The sequence below is a fragment of the Ischnura elegans genome, chromosome 6 (assembly GCF_921293095.1).
Source record: "Ischnura elegans chromosome 6, ioIscEleg1.1, whole genome shotgun sequence".
Classification (NCBI taxonomy): domain Eukaryota; kingdom Metazoa; phylum Arthropoda; class Insecta; order Odonata; family Coenagrionidae; genus Ischnura; species Ischnura elegans.
In genome coordinates this window covers 53,168,789-53,191,527 of record NC_060251.1, presented here as the reverse complement: position 1 = coordinate 53,191,527, position 22,739 = coordinate 53,168,789, and the positions used below count along the sequence as shown (strand labels likewise).

At 36.8% G+C, this 22,739-nt stretch overlaps 1 protein-coding gene across 1 annotated transcript in view; it reads right to left on the bottom strand.

Moving 5' to 3' along the window:
• Positions 1-10,845: 10,845 nt before the first annotated feature.
• LOC124161370 (tubby-related protein 4) overlaps positions 10,846-22,739 on the bottom strand; it is a 65,820-nt gene continuing 53,926 nt past the window's right edge. Inside the window, exons 16-18 of the mRNA XM_046537684.1 lie at positions 19,697-19,856; positions 17,921-18,109; positions 10,846-15,449 (exon numbers count right to left, since the gene is read on the bottom strand). Of these exons, the coding sequence (XP_046393640.1) occupies positions 15,333-15,449; positions 17,921-18,109; positions 19,697-19,856 (466 nt within the window). The 3' untranslated portion in view covers positions 10,846-15,332. The remainder of the gene's footprint in view (positions 15,450-17,920; positions 18,110-19,696; positions 19,857-22,739) is intronic.

Genomic DNA, 22,739 nt, shown 5'->3' with positions numbered 1-22,739 from the left:
AAACAATAATTTAAATTAATATAATTCATTCTGGATCATTCCGGTAGTCCTCCAATTGCATAGTGCTGGCGCCCTCTGGCCATGGCCGTCCACCGCCCAAAGAAAGAGTCCAGCACGGGCCTACCCTCAAGGGTTTAGTCGCCACTAACTGGTAACCACTGCTATAAATCAGAGGACATTGATAGACCCATTAAGATATTTTATTTCATTATTTCTCATATCATTTAAGCGAAATGGGTCTTGGGATTACAAAAAAAGTGAATATTCCAAAAAATATTCACAAACTTGGTGCCCTAACTTACTCAGTTTAGGGGAAGTTAGTTGGTTTGCATAATTAGAGAGTCAAATCCAAGCTTGGCCGTATAAATATTGAGCTAACTTTCGATTTAAAAAAATTGAAAATGCCGCGGTATAAGTATAATATGCTGGCAATATTTAATTCTCGTATGACTTCCTTGTGTTTTAAACTTAAGAACCAATAATTGAATCCGCAATATATTGAGCTTAATTTCCAAAATAACACTCCAAATACCAGTGCACTACCTAGAATTTATAATTTATTAGCAAAATTTAGAGCTTTGGTAGTTCAAATGGAGCGTTTTTAAAGACATTTAATTTCAAATAATTTGTAAACTGCTTAAGAGTCAAACTTTTTTTTTTTGTGAAACAAACACAAATTCTGTTTGTGTACATAATAAAAATATGTTAATTCAACAATTTCTATCAACAGTGAATCTGAAAATAGTGAATATACTTTTATTTAACAGGTATATAAAGGAGTTTACAAGATTCTACAGATATTCCTTCACCGTGACATTTGCCGTCGAAACGATGTGTTTGTCATTCGTTGCCTCAGAGGCGTCAGTGGTAATTTTTTTATATAGTATGCATTTCCGGAAAATGTGACAATATCTTGACAGCATGTAAAAAATCTTTTTTTCTTTTTAGTACACCGTCACCACTACTACAGCACTGAGCTGGTCAGAAATCTTTTTGACATTTTCTATGCAACTATTATGCTTCTGCTGGAGCGGAAATATGGTCACTCAATGCGTAAGAACCTTTTCTATCCCCTCCTCCTCAACGGGCATACCTTCAAATGTTAGACACACGCTAAATATAATCCGTACATAAGCAATTCACTTTAAAGCCGTAAAATCAGCGTACGGTGAGATGACTTGATTGGTAATGAATAGAAACCTCAATTAGTATGAAAAGCAACTTAAGTATATCCGGGAAAACAGCTAAGAAATGAATGTCACAATTTTCTCTATCACACAGCGTAATATGCACTTGCTTTACTTAATTTATATTCCGCACCGCCATTTCAAATTTCCCCCATCACATTACTCTGCAGATTTCATTTGATGATTGACAGGCAGTTCCATATTCCATTCTAGGATTCCATTTTGAAGACGATTTGGCAAACTTTGAGAGGGAATGATTATAAAACCAAACATACAGATAATATTTCACAGAAAAAAAGACCGTAAGGAACTCATAGCCCAGACGGCACAAAACCCTCCGTATCTAATTCGTATGTACACAGTACCCATTGACTACGGGGATACTATGCCGCTTCGTCGCTTTTCGTCAATGGATACTTTCCATTCGCGGCCTGTCGACGAAGCGCGTACGCAGCATGTGAATGTCCGCTACGAAGCACGTACGATAGGATACGAAGCGCGCAGGAACACAGTACTCAGGCTAATCTCAATCGATGAGAATGTTATGAATCATTATGAATTGTAAGTTCTCAATAGGTAAATAATACTATATCATGAATTCTAATTACCATGATACAGTACTATTTACCTATTGAGAACTTACAAAACTTACTCGGCCACTTAAATAACTGCGAAAAATGAGATTCTCAAGGCTAATTCACGCATCCCCAGCATTCTTAAGTGGCTCGTACTTACATGGAAACCTTGAGATTTAAATAAGATTAAATTCTTATTAATTTTGACACTAAATAAGACATCACATAGCCCACGAGCATTAAAAAGCTTACCCTAAAGCCTGACGAAATAAAATTTTTAAATAAAAATTGCCGATGAAACAGGATTGCTGACACATCTGCTATTAGTATGATCGAATTCATCAAAATGCAAGCAAAAATTAACGTATAGTTCAGTCTCAGCTACTAAAACTTACCCATATCAGGCGCTAAAGTATTTGAAAAATTATTTGGGATGAGTAAAAGTCTCAAGGTCACTGCAGTAAATGTATCAACCTATTAAAAATATGAAAGTCCTGCCAAATCACCAGCATAAACACTTGTAAAATAAAACATGGTATCTCTTAGATCACACCTCCGATTTTATACTTACTTTGCATGAAGTCACCACCACAAGAAATTTTAAAGAGGCAGGAAAGAAAAAACCCACAGAAATACAATACATATATTATGTATTTTCTATTGTCAACCACAATAATATTTCCAATTTTCTCTTCTATCCCACATCTAATTTAGCGAAACAATTACTCTTATTCTCTTTCGAATAAAAAATTATTTAAAAGAGGATCGACTGGTCGATACATAAAAACTATCTTCAATACTTTCTCCGATGAACGTCCACTATCACAGCATCAACTTGCACAAATCAAATCCACATCCACAAATATGTCACTTCTGCCACAATGTCTGTCTTCTTGGCGACAGGTAACAGTGAAGCAATGGTACCTTCCTCCAATCTGGGCACCTTCAATTCAGCAAGAATTTTCTCCTCGTCTTCTCGTCCAAGGCCACAGATTATTTTCTGATATCACAAGGTGCGATGTGAAGCTCACACACCTAAAATTAATAAATAATAAAATACCATGTAACTTATTAGGTCAAATCATTTCCAATTTTTGGTATTTCTGCATGAGAAATCAAATTACTAGGCTCGTAAATATAGTAAATATTTGTATGCCTGATATTTTTATTGTTTTAAACTATAGCATAAGATAATTTGAAATGATGAAAGCCGACGTGTAATACACCATAGGGCAAGCTAAGAAACAATATTCCATCCCATAAACTTGGCAGCTTATTCCTAGTTTCTCCTTTAACCACACGTTTACCGAATGAATTAATACAAAAAAGACAACTAAAATGCAAGAATTTTCAAACGAATTGCTGCTACAATATTTTGAATCACCATTTTTAGTACTGAATAATACTATAGTACTTCAGTACTGAATAGTTCGGGATGTTGATGCATCAACATCCCGAAGCCACTTAAAATTACATCCAAATAATTACAGCGAGAAAGAGTACATACCTCACAGTTTTTCGTAGCTGGGTGAAATGTTTTCTTCTTATCGCCCAAATGCACTTCTTCTTCAACTCAGGATCTTTTGGAAAGCTAAAAACTTGAACCATGTCCCGGAGTTTCCATTACATCCCGACAATACACACACGAAAGGCACTTTTAACAAAAATATCTCACAAACACGTTTCTGAAGCCCAGTGAATGAAATTAAAGAATAAGGGAAACTTCACCATTACCAGACACTCTATTTTTCACAAACTTAACCACAAAAATCCCTGAAATGTGGTGAGACGTGACGTAAACCATGCCATCTCCAACGGCTTGTGAAGGCATGTGATCTTTCTAGGAGGATATGGCACGATGGCACCACCCGCGAAAGAAAATAGTCCCAGACCGAATACAGTTTTATCGATGAGATACAATTTTATCGATGCATATGAATTTGCCAGTCCTCTTGCATCTTTTTTCGTCATTAAAGGAAATAAAGAATCAAAACCTTTTTAGTAACTTCCTAAGCGCGATTTTTGTATCTTGATGGTCCACCCTCGTATTCAGGTACGAAAACTTCCTGTGCCGTCTGGGAGTGCAATATGCGATCTACGATTAAGGAATAGCTGATGATATGAGGGATTGAAATTGGCAGGGTGAAGAGAGAGAAATCAAACACCTTACTTGTAGGTTTCCTGAGAGCAACCTTACTCCATCTCTCTCGCACACAGCTCGAGGTGGCATCCCGCCCGATCGCGTTCCCTCTCCCGAGTCGAAGAGTTCCTGCAGGTGTATGAGTACGTCCTGGGGATCCCTGCGCTGGAGCTACGTCATTGCCCTCTGTCGACCAGCATTCAAATGAAAATATGCATATCTATTTCGCCATGAGGGCTGGGCCATTCTACTCCCCCCCCCCCCCCCCAACTCACCAGCCCCATTCGAACCCAGCAGATCCCCAGTGGCGTACCCAGGAATTTCGTTCGCCGGAGGGGGGTTAATTTTTGAAAAACAGGGTAAAAAGTAGAGGGTTTTAAACTAATTTTAACACTTCTCGTGATCGAAAAAACTTCATTTGTTGAAGAAATATTTAGATAATTCATGTTTTCTCTACATTTTTTTCTTTTGTGAAGGAAAATAATTGTGTTTTTATATTTCAGGGGGGGGGGGAGGGGGTCCGGACTCAGTCTTTGCTACGCCACAGCAGATCCCCATGCTAATCCTTTTACAACCCCCGTCTTAGGTCACATCCTAATCACCTCATTTAATATCTAACCACCCCACAAATACTATCTTTCTTGAACTTTACAGACTTGCTGAGGGCAAAGGAGGAAGATGGTAGAGGTAAAATTCAATTGGAAGACACATAGAGAATAGGTCGTTTAGAATTATAACAATTTCCAAGGGTACATTTTTTTCTTTAGGTTGTCTTCAGATGATTCTGTCGGTCGTAACTCCCTGGAGTCTTAATGAATGTATCCTTTGGGGCAGGGGAGAGAAACAGGCGAAAGCAAGTGAAATTAGTATTTCCTTATTTTCCAAGGAAAGGGAGAATTTTTATTACATAACTTTCCAAAAATTGATCAAATATCATTGACTAAAAGTATAGAAGCGGGAGGTGTCACTTTGAGCGAGGGAGAAAAACATCAAACACAACAAATCGATCAAAAAATTGATGAATTGTCATTTTTTAAACTGTGGAATATTAGCTATCTATAAATGTCAAATGAAAAACTATGTGGACTAAATATTTCATTCCTTTACAAGGGTCTCCACATTGGCACGGTTACTTCGGAGTCTTGGTCAGAGCACACTTCGGAAAGGGTCAGCTGGAAGTTAAGAATGATAATACAGAGAAGTCAAAATCCAATTCTGATCAAGGCTGGAAACCTATTCACCCTTAACATGGGAACTTACAAAAAGGTAAGACCTTCTCCTTGAATATCAGTTGTAGCAATGATTATAACTAGCATAAGTTTGTATTTTGGCATTCAGGATCTAAGAATCAAAGCCGTGGAGTCCAAAACAGCACGAGTTCATTCAGCAAGCTTTCAGAAAAACCACCATTTCTGCTCTTATCTAATGCTCTCACTTCCTATTTTTCCCAATGAATGCCTAAGTCACCATATGTAGTATCTTACAGTAAAAAATATGCAGTGAAAATAGCTAAGAATTAAAGCACTATTTAAGCCCTCAGACCAGTGGCGTAGGCAGGGGGGAGGAGTCCGGAGGGTCTGGACCCCCCAAATATGAAAATACAATTATTTTCCTTCATAAAAGAAAACAAAATATTGAAAAATCATGAATTTACAAAATTTTTATCTAACAAATGAAGTTTTTTCGATTATGAAAAGTGTTAAAATTTGTTTAAAACCCATTACTTAGTACCCTGTTTTTTTTAAATTTTCCCCCTGATTTTTGGCTTTCCCCCTGGTTTCCCCCCCCCCCCCCACCAAAACAAAATTCCCCTTCATCACTATCTGCCAATACAACTTTTTAAAAAAATCAGAGCAACAGTTCTAGTAGCCCCAAAAAATACTCACATATTCTTTGTATCTGGGTGTAAAGAAACATCGCTCGATTGTTTCCTCAGCAACAAACAATGGGGTGTTGCAGTTGCCGTGTTTCCCAAATGGAAAACAGTGCTCCCCCGAGAAAATATTAAGGGAGCTTATAGAGGGAATTTTGACAGGAGGTCAATTTCAAACTCAAAACTGTTGTGGCATCAAAATCAAGTGCATGGGGTTGGAAAAGGAATCTAAATATGCTAATATTGTTTTTGATGAATATTGTATAATATTCCTTCAACTCGTAATAGCATTTAAAATTTCCTATGTAACAAACCGCAGAACCTCTTCAAAATCAATTTTTGTCGATTCCAAGCAAAGATTTTGAACAAGCCATCGTCCTAATTATTAATTAATTATTATTAATAACTATTAATTATTTTGGCTCAATGGTGGAAGTTAAACTGTCAGGCATCTATGTTATATGTATTACATTATTATTTAAAAAAATGAAATGCTAAGTATTTCTCACGAAAATTATTACAATAATATCCCAGAATTAATAGCCATTAGCAATTCTGATAAAGATTCGTGGATCTGGCTATGAATGGGATTGAATTACCATCTACATAGCCATCCCATCAGCTAAGTAGATATGCACATATAATTTTAAATAAAATTGTCTTCAAATTGATTAAATGTTTTTTAAGTTTATTGCACCTTTGAAAATGACTCGTTGGCGTTTTTTGAAATACAACGGTAGCAACTTTTGCATCACGGAACGAGTGAGTTGCTTGAGAATAAGAATTAAGCTGTGACAGAGGGAGGTTGCTCAACTATCAAAAACTACTATAGTAGCAATTTTTGCAACAGTGCCAGGCAATAGAGCGAAAAAAACATACAGAACCACGTAATTAGAGATGGATAAAGTTAATCACTCACTGACGGATGACGATGACAGGCAACACCGACTAACACATGTATCCAGATACAAATTGGTGTATCTTGCAGCGAAGATGTCAATTGCAGTGTTGCTTGAATCCAGCTATGATTGCCCAGTCTGGATAAACTTCCAAATTGAATCACTCTACCTATTATTATAGTCATTTGAATGTATTAATTATTTAATAGGCATTAATTTTTCTTTGTAATACTAATAATATACTTTTATTCTTTACAGCTGATAGGAATATGGGTATCAACATTCTTGTTGTTGCAACAAGTGACAATAAGCAAGTACTGATGCTAAATATCCTATTTATAAGTTTCCTCATTCAATGCCTTAATGAGGCCCAACTGTGGATGAGTGAAAATGAAATTGAATAAATGAAGGCCAAATATTCTGTTGCATTAGGACCCAGGTATATTAAGATTGTATCCATGGGCATACTGAGCGAGGGGCAGGAGGGGTAGCTGCACCCCCCCCCCCCGCCAGCAAAAATCGCACAAGTATTTAAGGAAGATCAGTACTGGATTGAAACGAAGATTTTCAACAAATTCTCTTTAAACCCACAAAAAATGGTATTATTATAAGACATGTAACTAAAATAATTTTTTCTAGCAAATAATATTAAAAACCAATAAAGCACTGTTACAGTTTTCTTATAATGTTGGTTTCATTCACCTTTTCCATGCCATGTTTCAACTTGATCAGCCATTGCTTGACCCCCCCCCCCCCCTAGTTTTGATCCTGGATATGCCCTTAAGGGCATAATTATATATGGATGCAATCAATTGATTGTATCCATAAATTAATCCAATATTAATGAAATCACACAGTTAAGTCAAAATTTTAGTTTTACCATGACCAATCACTGGAAAAACAATTCTCTTAATTGGGATTTGAACCATAAATTTTTAGTGAAGAAGTTCCATGCAGGAGTTCTAAACACTAATCGCCTCGCCATTGCAGGGTGCAATGACAGTGACAAGCTGATAACAGGATTTTAAAACAACAAACAAAAATAAAATAAGGATGATTTGGACCAAATTACTATTAAACTGCCAATTATATCGTCTGCTCTGAATAAGACTTTTGGCATTCGCATCACCAAGTCAATGTTTGTAGTAACCATGAGGGGAATACGAGTCCCACTATGGTAAAAAGTACATCATGAGATTATAAGAATGTCTTAACCAAGGGCAGATTCAGCATCAAAGTTCATGTCATGATCTGGTTCTGGGGAGCATGGAATACCCCCCTGGGAAAGCTTAGAGAGACAGTTTATTTTACCTTTGAGCTTTTTTTTTACAGTAGGGAGTGCTTCGCTCTTCAATAAATACAACTCAAACTTCTCTCAAGGCCTGTTTACACGGTACATTGACACGTACGGGTTAATGTCTAAATGTATGAACGCGAGAATGAATGCCAAAATGCACCGTGTAACCACCCAACTTGTGCAAATGCATGCACAGAAAATAGAAGCTGTTCTAATTTGGTTCATGCATTCGTACATGTTCCGTTCCGGTCCACAAAAGTCATTCACGCAAACGTACATTAACTCCTACGTGTTAATGTATCATGTAAACAGGCCTTTAGAATTGGGAACTAAGCCATGCATTTGCATATACCGTATATGTCTGAATATAGTCCCCCCTTTTTTCCAAAAATGCCCAAGGTAAAAGTAAAGGGGCGAACTATATTAAAATGCATTTTTTTAAACTTTTCCCGAAACTGAAGCCTCCAAATTAGGGGGGGGGACTATATTCAGAGGGGGACTATATTCGGAGAAATATGGTATGTACACTCCCTTTACTCCTTTGCAAGGATACAAAAACTATTACACTAATAAAAATTGCAAGTTTTTCATGGAATTTGGAGAGGGGTCACGATCCCTTTGACCCTCCCCCCTAAATCTGCCTCTGGTATTACCTGGCTGAGTGAGTGAATTTCAAATTAAGGTATGCCTTTCCATGCATCTAAATACATATGAATTTCTGGGTACAGCATAGATAGAAAATGAAATAGTAGCAATAATTCTTACATGTTTTAATTGTATATAAATATACAGACAAGTATAAAGGTACCACACTTGAATGTGAGTAACACTTGAGAAATTATTTTTGGAAATTCTTCAGTCCCTCTCATTTATACCATGCACATAAAATCAATTACTCCCCATCACGACTTACAGACCAAAGATAACAATATAGTCAAGGGATGTCATTCCTTTGCCTGATAATTATAAATGATAATACTTTGGCTTGTTTAAGCAAAACCATTCCAAGGAATCAGACTAGAGATAATCTGAGTAGGTAGGTACTGTAACAATGCTAAGGATAAGATTAACATAAATATGATTTCTCTTGATGATAACTATTTTAAATCTTAACAAAAGTTGCTATAATCATGGCTCATACAAATCAACATCCTTAACAACATCTATGTTAGATGATCTAACAATATTAAGTCTTTGTTCAACTACAAGAGTACAGATTCACCCTTAATTAACAGAATTGAAAATGTAATTATGTATAACTTCAAAACGATTTTATGGAATGTTGTATATCATTACAGCTTATGTATATCTTCAACTTAAATAAGCAATTTAATGCTCAAACAAGATACTGCTCAAACTTAACTTTGGCTTCATGATGTTTCTTCATTGAATCATGTTACCTTAGATATTTTGTGCATTGTGTACTGTATAGGTACAGTTTATTTACCAGCATCGTTTTTAATATAATAGCATAAATATTTCATTCATAACAAACCAAATCTTAACAATCTGCTCATTAATGCAACATAGTGAGATTCTAAATAAAATTTAATAACATGATCATTCTAAATAATGATACATTTTTGGCCAACGCACTGTTTTCTTGTGAATTGAGTTGGCATGTTTAAGACCAAGGCAATAAATGGGAAAGCAGGGAATTCCATAAATGACATCAGAAAGTTCTCCTGGCAGAGAATGATGTAACTAATTGGCGATGTTTTAACCTTAAATGGACGGTATTTTCGTGCCTTCAAATAAACTCCACTTGCATTTTGTCTTGACAATCAGCACAAGCATTCTTAATGATGCCTTGCAATTCTAAACCTAGTTGCAAGTCTGCATGTTACCCCTAGTTTGAGGTTATTTTCCAATTACAAATAAATACAGAGTCTCTTTGGCCTTTCAAACATGTTGTCTTAGTGGCAAAATATGCACCAAATGCCAAAGGATGATTGGCCCAGCCCAAATCTCACTTGGAGTTAATGCACAAAACACATCTATTGAAAACCTCATGAGATCAGAGATTTAGGCTGATAGGGTGCACTGAGTGAGATCCAATGTAAGGGAATTATGGCTTGTTAATTTAACTAAGCAAATCAAATCAGACTCAACTTCTCCTTCTGAGTCTCCAAATTATCTACAATTATTATTCAGATTCTCAGAATCTGGGCTGCAATCTTGCAATGCAAGGCTCATGAAAAAGATGAAATGCCTTCTCCTAAAACTTTGCTGCATACCCAAATTGGTAAATAATATTACAACCATGGTTTTCTATCTTTCCTGGAGAAAATTAATTAACTGATCAAAATAATATATTTCTGCATTACCTAGTAATTAAGAAACTATTTCCCTAATGCAGGGAAAGTTAAATTCACAACTCAAATATAAAATTTTTAAAATGAAATTCTGAATGGCTTGCCTCCAGTTAAGAAATTTGAAATTAACCCTTTTGCTGCTGTTCAATCTCCTAAAACCTTCTCCTCACATGTGGCGGAAAGGTTAAAATGCGCTTCGTGGGCCCATTGAGCAGGTACTTCAATGATGGGTGTGGTACACCCTCCAAAAGGTCGCAAATCCAGGACCCTATCCTCGACGAGCTCACCCATACAGGACCATCTCATGGACCCTACCAGCGGGGGGCCTCCCTCCCGAAAAGTGACCGCTCTGACTGCAATTTGAAAATCAACCAATAAATTTGGTCATCAAAAAATGATTGTTTGCATCGCACTCCTGCCAAGAATTCAAGTACGTCTTTGAACCGTGTTTCTGCGATGAAAAATAACGATTTCATTAACTTTGCTTAAAACGTGGCTGCGGACCACCGGAAAATGGCCATTTTAGCAAAGTTAACAAAAACGTTATTTTTCGTCACAGGAACACGGTTCAAAGACGTACTTGATTGCTTGATTGGCAGGAGTGCGATGAAAACAATAATTTTTTGATCATCGGATTGATTGATCGATTCTCAAATTGCAGTCAGAGCGGTCACTTTTTGGGAGGGAGGCCCCCCACTGGTAGGGTCGATGAGACGGTCCTGCGTGGGTGACCTTGTCAAGAAAAGGGTCCTGGATTGGGGACCCTTTGAAGTGCTTTTGCAAAAGTGCATGGCAGGGAGGAATAAAAAGTACGTTCACAGCAGTCTGCCGTGCGCACGTACTAGGTACGTTCACAGCAGTGAAAGGGTTAACCAACATTTCTGGCTCTGACTCATTGCCCATTCTCAAGGCTACTGCAAGTTCGATTGAGAATTAGTGTCCTTGAGATTGGGTAAAAAATCAGAGCCTGAATGTGGCAGAGTTCAAATTTCTTACCTGGAGGTAAAGAGATAAACCAGGGAAAATTTCATTCACTACTTCACCTTGAGAGTGCCAATCTTACACAGAATTGTATGTTTAAACCAATGTCATTTAATCAATGAACATTTGATCTTTACACATGTTGGCCCTAACAGAAGGCAGTCTTTTAAAAGCTTATGAAATGATTCCTTCAAAGATAAACAGCTGATAGAAGCAACAATAGATGACCTGTTTTCAAATCAGTTTACCTTGAATCCAATTGATATCAGCTCATTTGTGGGTCACCTATGAGACAAGGTAGAACATGGTACTTCGTATTTGCTTGAAAATGCATATTTGGAAGTTACTTGTTCCACCAGTTACCCCATTTATATAGGCAACACGTCATACACAATGAAGTTTTTAAGGGTAGATCAGACAATTCCCAGCTATTAAAAATTGGGTTCAACTTGAACCAAAGTAAAGAGAGATCATCTCAGGTTACTCATATCAGATATTTTATTGTTGAAGGATCGGCAAAATTTAATTTTAAAAAATTAACAAAACTAAATTGATTACATTTCACCGCAGCCGGGCCCAACACGACAAATGGCTAATGATTGCAACTTCCCCCTATACTTCTTTTTCAGAATCACATCAGAAAAATTACGGTAAATGAACATTCTAATCAATGGAGTAATTAATATATGTATCACACAAGAAAGTCAAATGTGTACACTAAATGTCATGGCAATGGATTGGTCAAAGGAAAACGTCGTCAATTAAAGCCAGTTTTATAATTCTTGCTAAATGCTAACCCTAAGATGATACAGCCTTTAATTTAGCCTAATTTGAAAGTTCTGGTTAGCTTCTGTATGAGACCAGACTTTAAGCTACCCAGAGCCTTCAGCCACCACTAGGTTAAGTTGAAGGCTATATCATCTCAAGGTTAGGGCTCACCAGACATTATAAAACTGGCTCTTAGTTGCTAGCTATAGGGACATTGGTGCCAATTTGTCTTTTAACACACTTACTGTAGCAAAAAATTTGTCAGGTTTACCCTTCAAAGTTATTTCTAACTTCAAACAGTCGATCAGTGTTTTGATCCTATGGCTGGTTAGTATAAGTGAGGGTAAAGCTCACCCAAAGGTAAGTCACAAGTGTGCAAATTTCATGCACACACAGGATAGGGGGGCCCTGGACCACATCACAGTATGAGGATATTGGCTCAAGAGTGTCGAAAAGATTTTCCCTGGATTCAAACCCTGGACCAGTCGATTAATAGCCCATTTCTCTACAAAATAAGTGACCAAACTCCTTAAATCAAACTTAGGGAGCAAAATGAAGTCATTTGGTTTCATTGTACTCCCTGGAAGAGAAAAAAAGATGTAATTATTTGTTATCTGCAGTGAAAGAGTCTAGCAAACCCAGAAAAATATGTGAATCCAGTAAAGAAATATTTTAGAGGAGAGCTTATCCAGAATTTCAAAACGACCAAAATACTAAAGTTATGTTTCCAATAGCACTCTAGCGTTTCTATAATATATACAGGATGTAATACAAAAATAAAATAATGACCTCAAAATTGGCAATGAAATTGGAGAGAATGATAATTGTAAAAACTTGAACAACAGCACAGCTGTATGTTATCAGTTAAATGCATTTTTTTGCTCTCTCTTCAAAGATCTAAGACTTAAATATTTGTAGAGAGATAAATTTAATATTAATTCATTTTTTTCAAACTATTCATGAACAATAGATGTAATCCAAAGTAAAATGAATGGTTTAAAGGTTGACCCAAACTAAATAACCAGCGTTAACACTCCCATCAAATAGAGTAAGTATTCAAAAACCCAATTGATTTGTTCTTCATGTGTAGCACCAACAGCTAGGATCAACCATTGAAGTTCATCATAACAAATTAATAAGTCACAGAAAATTCAGTTCAATACACTACATATTCAGGAAAAATGCTCAATAAGGAACTCTGAAAAATATTTTACGATCAGATTTAGAATACACCAGAAATTTTGAAAAATCAAGAGAAAAATTATAGTGGAAAAAATTCCAGATAAGCAATCCTCTGCCAAACTTCTAGTAAAGTAATCAAGCACATAATTCCAATCCTGGGTCACTATAAAACAACTATTTACATAATTTTACATTTCTTACAATGTTAAATTCAGTCTCATAATTAAATTAACTATACATATGTATTTAGTTCCTAATTACATGATCGAAAAAGTATAGACCCACTTGCTCAAAGCTATTTCAGATGTGTTTGTTAGTCGGAGTTCAACTCATGCCAGAGTTTTGAGTTCGACATGAATTTCTTCAAAGATAATTTCACAAATTTCAACAGTCCTATGTTCAGATACTCAGTGGTGAACTTCAGGTTAGGAACCCATCAGTAATTGCAGCAGTAAAAACTTTCATCTTAACCCATTAGTGCATAGTGTACGATGCATCGGACGGGTGTATTTTATTTTTTAATGGGCTCCATTTGACTTGCGCCACATTTTAATACTGTATTAAGTTCAAATGGATGTCTGTCTTCACCCCCCCGCTAATATTTTGGTAGACTCATTGAATTTAATGACTCAAGAAGCGTTTATGTGAGACATGGACACGTCCGACATATCGGACGCTATGCACTAATGGTTTAAGTCCACAGAGAAAATGCCTCAGTCATCCCTAACATATACATATGATGCATATTTTATAATGTGGTAGAGCTCTGCACAATCTATAAATTATTTTTCTTGTCAATGCAAGTTGAATTCAAGGCAAAATTAAAGTATAACTTCACATATAGGCAAGCATAGAAAAATCTCACATATGATCCCTCTGTTTCCCACATGCAGTGATTTTCTTTCTTTAGAATAACAACCTAAAATGGTCATCAGATTTTTTCGTATGAAAAGTATGGAGGTTACACTGAAAAAAAATTTAGGCATACTGTATATGCCCAGATGTTGTTATGATATTTGGATAAGTATAATCACAGGACAGTCCATGTTTTTAAAGACTGATCCACAATGGAAGCAGACTGTGAGTAATTGAAATGGCCAGATGTTAAAAGTTTTAAGAATGCCAATCTTCTCCATTGTTCTCAAAAGAATATGTAACATTTTAATATATTAAATACACATCCCAGTAAACATCCAATGACATTATTTTCTCTGAAAGTTAAATTTTATCTTGCATTAAAAACTTGTGGAATGTCAAAAATTCCACACAGAAACTGCTTCTCATTACTTGCCAAAGCCATTCAATAATTTTTACTTCATAAATATATTGACTGTACCATAGAAATTACAACCATTATATTTGTTTCTTCCATGCTTTAGAATTCTATTTTGACTGAGGTACATAATCACCATGAAGTCGATTGTTTTCAAGGAACACACATTTTAGTGCAATCCACTACCTTAATCTTCTGATGCCTTGCAGCAAGGTGTATAGAAGACAAAGCTGGCCCTTAATTCAGCATAGCAATTAATTACAAAATATGCATAAGACTGAGGAAAGCTTCTGTGACACTCCCAGTCCCTTGAACTCAAAATATATAATATATTGAATGAAGACTTTTCAAACCTAAAATATTCAAAGTAAACTCTGTTATACAAGTAGTCATCAAACATCTTTCAATATGAAATATACATTTGCAAACTTGCTTGTTTCAGAAAAGTTATGGCTTAGCAAAAATTAAATATTCAATACACTAAAAGCAATTGAGTTATGCACAGTGAGCAATTTGTTTTGTGAGTTATTTCCCCAAGTGGACAGGATACTTGAGACCAGTGGGTAAAGTAGGCCATTTCAAGGTAATTGAAACAGATAAATAATACATTCACTGATCAAAGTGTGACATCGTAGAAAAAGGTTTCATTTTAGCCAAAATTCTGTACCTAGGCAGCATTTTATCTACAAACAAAATGCAGCCATTCATAATGCACAGCCTGTAAGAAAATAATGAGCTGTACGCAGAGTCCCTTTGCTTCCTACATAATTATGTGCAGCCCTTTCTAAATTACACTTGGAATGCTCATGGGTATGTTGAATAATGATATGTATTATTATCATTCACTTCAGACGTTGTGTAACATTTGCCAATGCTACAGCAAAAGCCTGGAGTGCAGAGAATGGATACTGGAAGTCAAGAGTGTAGGCATTTCCATCAATACGTCCAAACTGCATCACCTAAAGTAAGATAAAAGATGGTTCAGTAAGTCTGTGTGATCAAAGAAGTGTCATTACATCACAGTAGCATAGCCAGGATTTTTAAGTGAGGGGAGGGACAACCGGAGATTTTGGGGCCATTCCGTGGTGTATGGAAAACCCCCCAGTGCAAAAGGGGGGCCTGGGGATCCTCTCCCGGAAAGTACAGGGATTTTTGATGTTGAAAATGTAAATTTTAGGGCTCAAAGATAGTGTATATATCATCGTTCTATTTATTGAGACCATCTAGGGCTGGTTCTAGATATTTTTCTAGTGTAAGGGAACAACATTCCGCCACCCTTCTCAAAAATAACCTGAGAGGTTTTAAGATTAGTGCTAAACATTGGACTGAGCGCTTAGGCAACCCCTTTTACATACTTGGAACCTTACGTGGCTGCGTACTTTGCTTACCGCTCAAACCAGTCCTGATGCCATCTTACTCGTTTACCTCTTTCAAAGGCTCTAGGCGTGATTGTAACCTGGAAACCCCACATCCCCGCCTGTGGCTACACCACTATTACATTACATAAGAGAAAACCTAAGGACCGTATCGCATGAATGTGGACGGCCCTCATTCCATATGATAAGCTCAGAGTAGGATCATGTACATGCTCTCGTATTACAAAGGCAAGGAATTTTTTGTAGAAAAAATGGTTGAAGTAGGGAATAATTGTGCTGCAGTTGAAATGGAAAACAATGTCAGGTAGCCCAGCATAACTACAGCATTTGCTGGACTACACCAAGTTATGAAAAAACAAAAGAGAAATGCCCATCAAAGGCATCAAAGGGAATTTTGGTTACACATTATAGGGGTGATTTTATTGGTAATGTTGGCATTAAAAACACAGCTTTTGCAACCCATTGAGCAGATTTATGATATGATTTGAAATCCAATTCCAGGAGGTTCTCAAATTTCTTGAATGACTTAAAGTCCTCTAATCTCTCACATCTCTCAATCTTTTAAAACCTGAATATAAAGTTAATGCGTAACATAGATTAGCAAAGGCTTTTAACTCGCTTGATTAAATTATGTATTGTGTTCTTTACTTCCTTGAGCAGTTTCAAACAAATACTAAGTAACAATGGAAAATTTAGAGACGACCATTTCAGCAATTCCATCATAAAAATAATGAAGGCAATATACACTATTCATTGACTCATGACTTGGACACTGTCTGCAGAGAAATTCATTTATTTCCTAAGTCAGGAGCTGAAATGTTGGAGGCCATGGAGAAATCAACTCAACTGGAAGAATAGTTCCTGAAGGAAAGCATCAAAGTTACCACCAAATTGCACTTCTAATAACTATAGATTATGAGTGCCACCTGAAAAATCCAGTCAATTTCTCTTTTGGAATGGCAAAGATTACATGATTATCGATTATACTGAGCCATAAGCAAATCATAGCACAAATATCAAAAGCCATTGTCAATTAATGCCCAACACTTATTTATCCATAGATGAAGTCATAGTGAAAAATATTACTGGGAAATCATATGCCCTCTTTTTAGCTCGTATGAAATCACTCGGCAAAAATCAGGTGTCAAATGGTTAAAACTTTTGGGGTCCATAATGTCCTGCGATAGTCTCTCAGGTAAACCAATGTCACAGTTTAAAAACATATTTATGCACCAATAAGGTAGTTTCCTTCATAAAAAAAGGGAATGGCATTGATTGCGATTCGTTACCCGCCATTAGTGTATTCATGTTATACAAATTATTTGGTTTGAGAAATTCCAGTTTATACGAATGCTAATGGTCAATTTTAACCTCATTTGAAAAAGGCCAGATTGGCACCCATACTATTCCACTCCACATGACGTCACAGGGACCTAGTTTCTATACGAGTACATAGGAGTTTTACACCGTCTGAGATTAGCAATGCATGTATAAGGCTCAGAGCTCAGGGAAACATTTCTTAATAATCACCTATTAAAACTGCCTAAGGTCGGAAAGTTTCCTTCATTTGATAGGGTATTATAATCCTTATTTAAGCCAAGCGCTATCTGCTAGCAGGGTACTCTACGCCACCGCCATGCTTGGCAGCAAGCAGCCTGCATCGTAGCGGCGTTTATAGCCTCGCACCCAGGTGGTCTCACACAGCAGCATCCAGACGTCACACGGGCTTTTCCTAGCATTCATACTTAGCCGTCACTTTTTCGCGTGCTTGAAAATTTTCACTTTTCATTAAATCACGAAAAATAGATATCATCATCTAAAAATCTAAAAGTGTGAAATATGTACTCCAGGAGTAATAACCTTTCGATTTAGGCAATAAAAATAATAAAAGGAAGCCATCCTATCAGTGCATGGGTGCAGGTGTATATAATTTTGAACTGTGACATGGATTTACCCAACATAATATTGCTGAGTATCAAAACCTTTCCCTGGTAAATAAATCTGTGCATCATATTCACAAATTACTTAAGCAAATAAAACATGCATAAACTCACTTGCTTTCCTCGAAACTCGATTTGGAAATTTTTAGCAGATTCCTGGGTAACTCTCCCACCAAAATCCAGTTGGTAAACCTGACTATTCTCATTCCACATAGGAGCCTTGTTATGCATGACAAATTCTCTCCTGTGACATACCGGGGGGACAATATCACCATTTTCACCTTTAAATTTTCCTCTCTTGAGCTGTGAATGGGGAAAAGGAAAAATATAGGTAAGTATATTATTAAGGTTGTCAAATGTATTATCATGATATGAATATTCTCATTCTAGGCCAAGCACTTCAGAGAATAGCAGATGATAATTTTTCCAGTACGTATAATCTTCCCAAGCTAATAAAAATACTATTAAAAAGATTTCACCGATTTAATTTAGTAATAACTAATAGTTGAAATTTTAGTTCCAAAGAAAAGGAAAATTATGAAGGAAATAAATACTATTCATGCTGAACAAAATGAAATGAAATACATTTCTCAAGCAGAGCTGACAATGTATGAATGTCAAAAGAAATAAGGCAAAATAGTGATGCCGCAATTAGGCAATGGTAAAGCCTGAATCACACGATCATTTTCTTTCATCGCGAAAGTGATCACTATCGCGATCACTGCACAAAATGATCGTCGCCGGCAATTGTTTTTCGCGATCACGATGAGGATTCCCATCGCTGTATTTCATCACTCGTGCGGTCGCTTTTTCCGTCGCTAAAACCGTCACTAAAACCCCATATCAGCCAATCGCAACGCATTCCCATATGGAGGGATTGCAGCGCAACGTTTGACAATAGGGTAGTTTCCTTCATCAAAGAAAACGAAAGGCATTGATTGCCATTCGTTACCCACCATTAGTGTATTCATAATACACAAATTATTTAGTTTTTGAAATACTGGTTTAGACGAATGGCAAGGGTCAAATTTTATCCTCATTTGAAAAAGGCCAGATTGGCGCCCATGCGATTCCACTCCGCATGACGTCACAGGGACCTAGTTTCTACACGAGAGGATAGGAGTTATACATCGTCTGAGGTTACCAATGCATGCATGAGGCACAGAGCTCAGGGAAACATGTCTTAATAATCACCTATTAAAACTGGCTAAGTTCGGAAAGTTTTCTTCGTTTGATAAGGTATTAATAAACCTTTTTTAAGCCAAGCGCTACCATCCAGCAAGGTACTCAGCTATCCGCTAGCATCCTGCGACGTATCAGCGCTAAGCCTCGCCTCAAGGTCACCTCACCGGGCGGGAGGGGGAACCAGAAATACGACGTACGGAGATATTTCCCGGCATTCATACTTACGCGTCGCGTTTTCGTGCGCTTGAAAATTTTCACTTTTCATTTAATCGCGAAAAATAGATGTTGTCATTTAAAAATCTAAAACCGTGAAATACGTACTCCAGGAGTAATAATCTTTCGATTTAGGCAATAAAAAAATAATAGGAAACCACCCTATTGTGGAAACGACATAAATAAACAAACACGCTAAATATTTTCGTGATGTGGATCCTATGAGAACGAGCTGTGATATAGGAAATGATGCGAAAAGCGACGGCGGGAGTGACCGTGTGATTCAGAAAAATGATCACTAGAGCGATTGCTTTTCGCGACGGGAAATGTGATCTCGATAGAGATCACTTTCGCGACGAAAAAAAATGATCGTGTGATTCAGGCTTAAGATTGCATGTAAGCCCACAGAAGTATCTTTTAAAACCTGAATATAAAGTTAATGCGTAACATAGATTAGCAAAGGCTTTACTACTACACGTAAATGATACAAACCTTTTGTCTAAGTTGAGCTTTCTGGAAACTCTCCAGGTCCTTGTAATTTTTTCCATTAAATATCTCATCCCCTGAATATATAATTTCATCATCTGAGCTTTCCGTGGTTTTACTCTTCCTTTGGCGTCTTGATAGAAGAGGTGAATTCAACAAGTGCTTTCTGGAGAGAGAAAAATAGAAATATTATGGGAGATATCCACATTTTTTTCTCGCACCTTATGCAATTAATTATTTAATAATTAAGAAGAATAAAGAAAATACTAAAATATGCATTTATAATAGGTGATCCCCTTCTTAGTATTTACCTCAACATAATAAATTAGTCTATTGATATAAAAACACTTCAGTTTCGATGACGACACTATAAATATTGAGAGCAAATTCTTGAGATTTTCCATTACTCAATATTCATGAACTCTCATTCTTCTTTCACCCTTTTTGTATCATGAGCTCAGATGTGGTAAAATTATTAATGATGAATTGATAACATTGGATTAACCCCTTCCCTGACGGATATTTCTCAACAAATATCACAAAAAATGTCATATTATTTTATTACATTTTTTAATTATTTACAGGTAGATATTAAATAAAAAACATTCATTGAATTGTTTTACGAAGCCATTTATTTTAAAATTTACTCTTATTATATCACTTTTTAAAAAATTTCATGTATTTCTGCATAAAAATCAAGTAAAATATTTCACAATAAATATAGTCACAAAAATTACTCACTGTAAAAACAGACGCTGGAGTTAGAAAATTATTAATATAAACTCCATATTTGAAACACAGTAAAATATTATATGTACTAAGAGTCTATTTTTGTGTGGTACACTTTGAAACAAGGGGCAACGCAAAGACCCACATTACAGTCAGGGCAAAAATCTCCCTCCTCACCATTTTTCCACGCGTATCTCGCTCTCGGGAGCACACAGCACACTTCCGAGTTGGGTTTGACTTATTTTCCGTGGGTGGGATTATGTGTGGGAAATGCCTCTCGGTAATTCGGAGGGGATGATGGGCTTTTGCAGGTGGCCTATCTGTCTTAGGGGAGGGAACACTTGGGAAGTACAGTTCAATCATTTTATCTATTAGGTCCAGCCTTGTATTGCAAATGTGTTAATCACCACCTGCTTTTCGATATAAAACATATGACTTCCATAAGCAAATTTCTATCAAATGAAAAAATAATTTTTTATAATATTTTTTCCCTCTTTTTCTTGGGATTGGATTGTCAGCCAAATGCTGATCTACCCTGTCAACATCCCCCATTTTCTCATTGTAATCGATGACTACCTTTGGTTTCATAACCACTGCCCCCCTTTTCTGCACCTCTCTCATTTCCCTGTTGTGAACTGTAGAGAGTAACGTTACTTCCTTCTTGCCCTTCCAGGGAAGAACCAAAATTTTCCTTTACGGAAAGCTGCCACATCTCCTTTCTTCATTTTTTTCTTCTTCAGCTCCTCTGGCATCCCCTTTCGTGTTCCGCGCACAGTTCCATAAGTATCACAAAAATGAGAAACTAGTTCCTCGGCTAGTTGCGGAGAGGTATAAAAATTATCTGTTGTGACACAATACCCTTTTTCAAATAGTGGTTTCATCAGTGACAATACCACTTGGGAGGACATTGGCTTACTTTCTAAGTCTTTGTCAAGAGTATTGCCTTTCCCGTTATAAATTGTTGTTGACCAGAGGTATCCACTGCTGGACTCGCAGAGTACAACATTTTTATGGCGAATCTAGCTCTTTGTTCAGTAATTCGCAGAGGAAAAAAAATGTTAGCTGTGAACACTCCGAAAGACTCCGTAGAACTGACACTAGAATTTTATGGAATGGGAGTGTAAGTAACCCAAAACAGATAGTGGTAAAAGGACCGAGGCAAAGAAACCAAAACATGAGGGTCAGAGGCATTGGGAAAGGAAAAATGGTGAGAAAGAGTGCTTTGGGTCATGTGCTGCTGTAAGAAGGGAAAGTGGGGGGCAGTAGGTAAAAACCGTTGAGGGTGCAGTGGTTGCATGAAAGGGAGATCGGAGGGGAGGATGATGAAAAGGAAAGGGCAGCCGCGACAGAGCGTAAAAGGAAAGGCTGCGTAAAAGGAAAGGCGGAGGGGAGAAAACAATGGATGAAGAGAAGGGATGGATAAACAAGGGGGTTGGAAGATAGAAAATATGCCTTCCCTAGAAGGGAGAAATTGCTGAATAGCCGAAGGTTCCATCTCAAATCTATGCACGGTCACAAATATTGACGAACTTACAGAAATGAAATAATAATCAGTTGTATTCGTAGCTAAAAAACTAAAAAACTGAAAACTAAAAAACAAAGATATAGTTGGTCATTATAAAGAAAAAAGACAATAAAACATCACTGAGTAAGTTGATTTTCGGTGCGAAGATTTTGACACCATATTGCTGAAAAAGAACATTATCAGAAAGTTCCCGACTGCTGTTACGTAATTTACAGAAATGGCTTTCGAACACGCGACATTTGGAATAGCAGCTTGGACGTAATTTATTTACGAGGTCCCGTCGACTACACTGAAGAGTAAGTAATGATAATTTTGCTTGGTAGTGTTTATAAAATGTTTCAAATCAATTTATTCACTGAATAAAGATATTACAACATCCTTTCCGATAGCAAGATTCGAACGCGCGACCTTCAGAATAGCAAGACGGCACTTGTCTGCCGACTCACTTCGGCTGTTCCAACGATTGATAAAAACTCTGTGAAAAGTCATCGCAGTTATTTATAAAACGCATTAAATATGTTTCTTTGTTCATGTATCACATCTTGACATACAATAGGTTTAGAAACATAAATATTACTAGAAATTATAGATTTTTCCCCTCTTTTGGACCTCGAAAAAACGTAGAAGTTTGGAGGATATCATGCATTGTGAAGACACCTATGCACTCTCGCAGCAAAATTACGTACTTCTAATAAGGGGACAAGATATCTCGTCCAGATCACGAAAGAAGAAGCGAACTTGACATAGGACGAGTTAACTCGGCCGCGTCAGTTTTGGCGCGTCTTCTTAGGACGA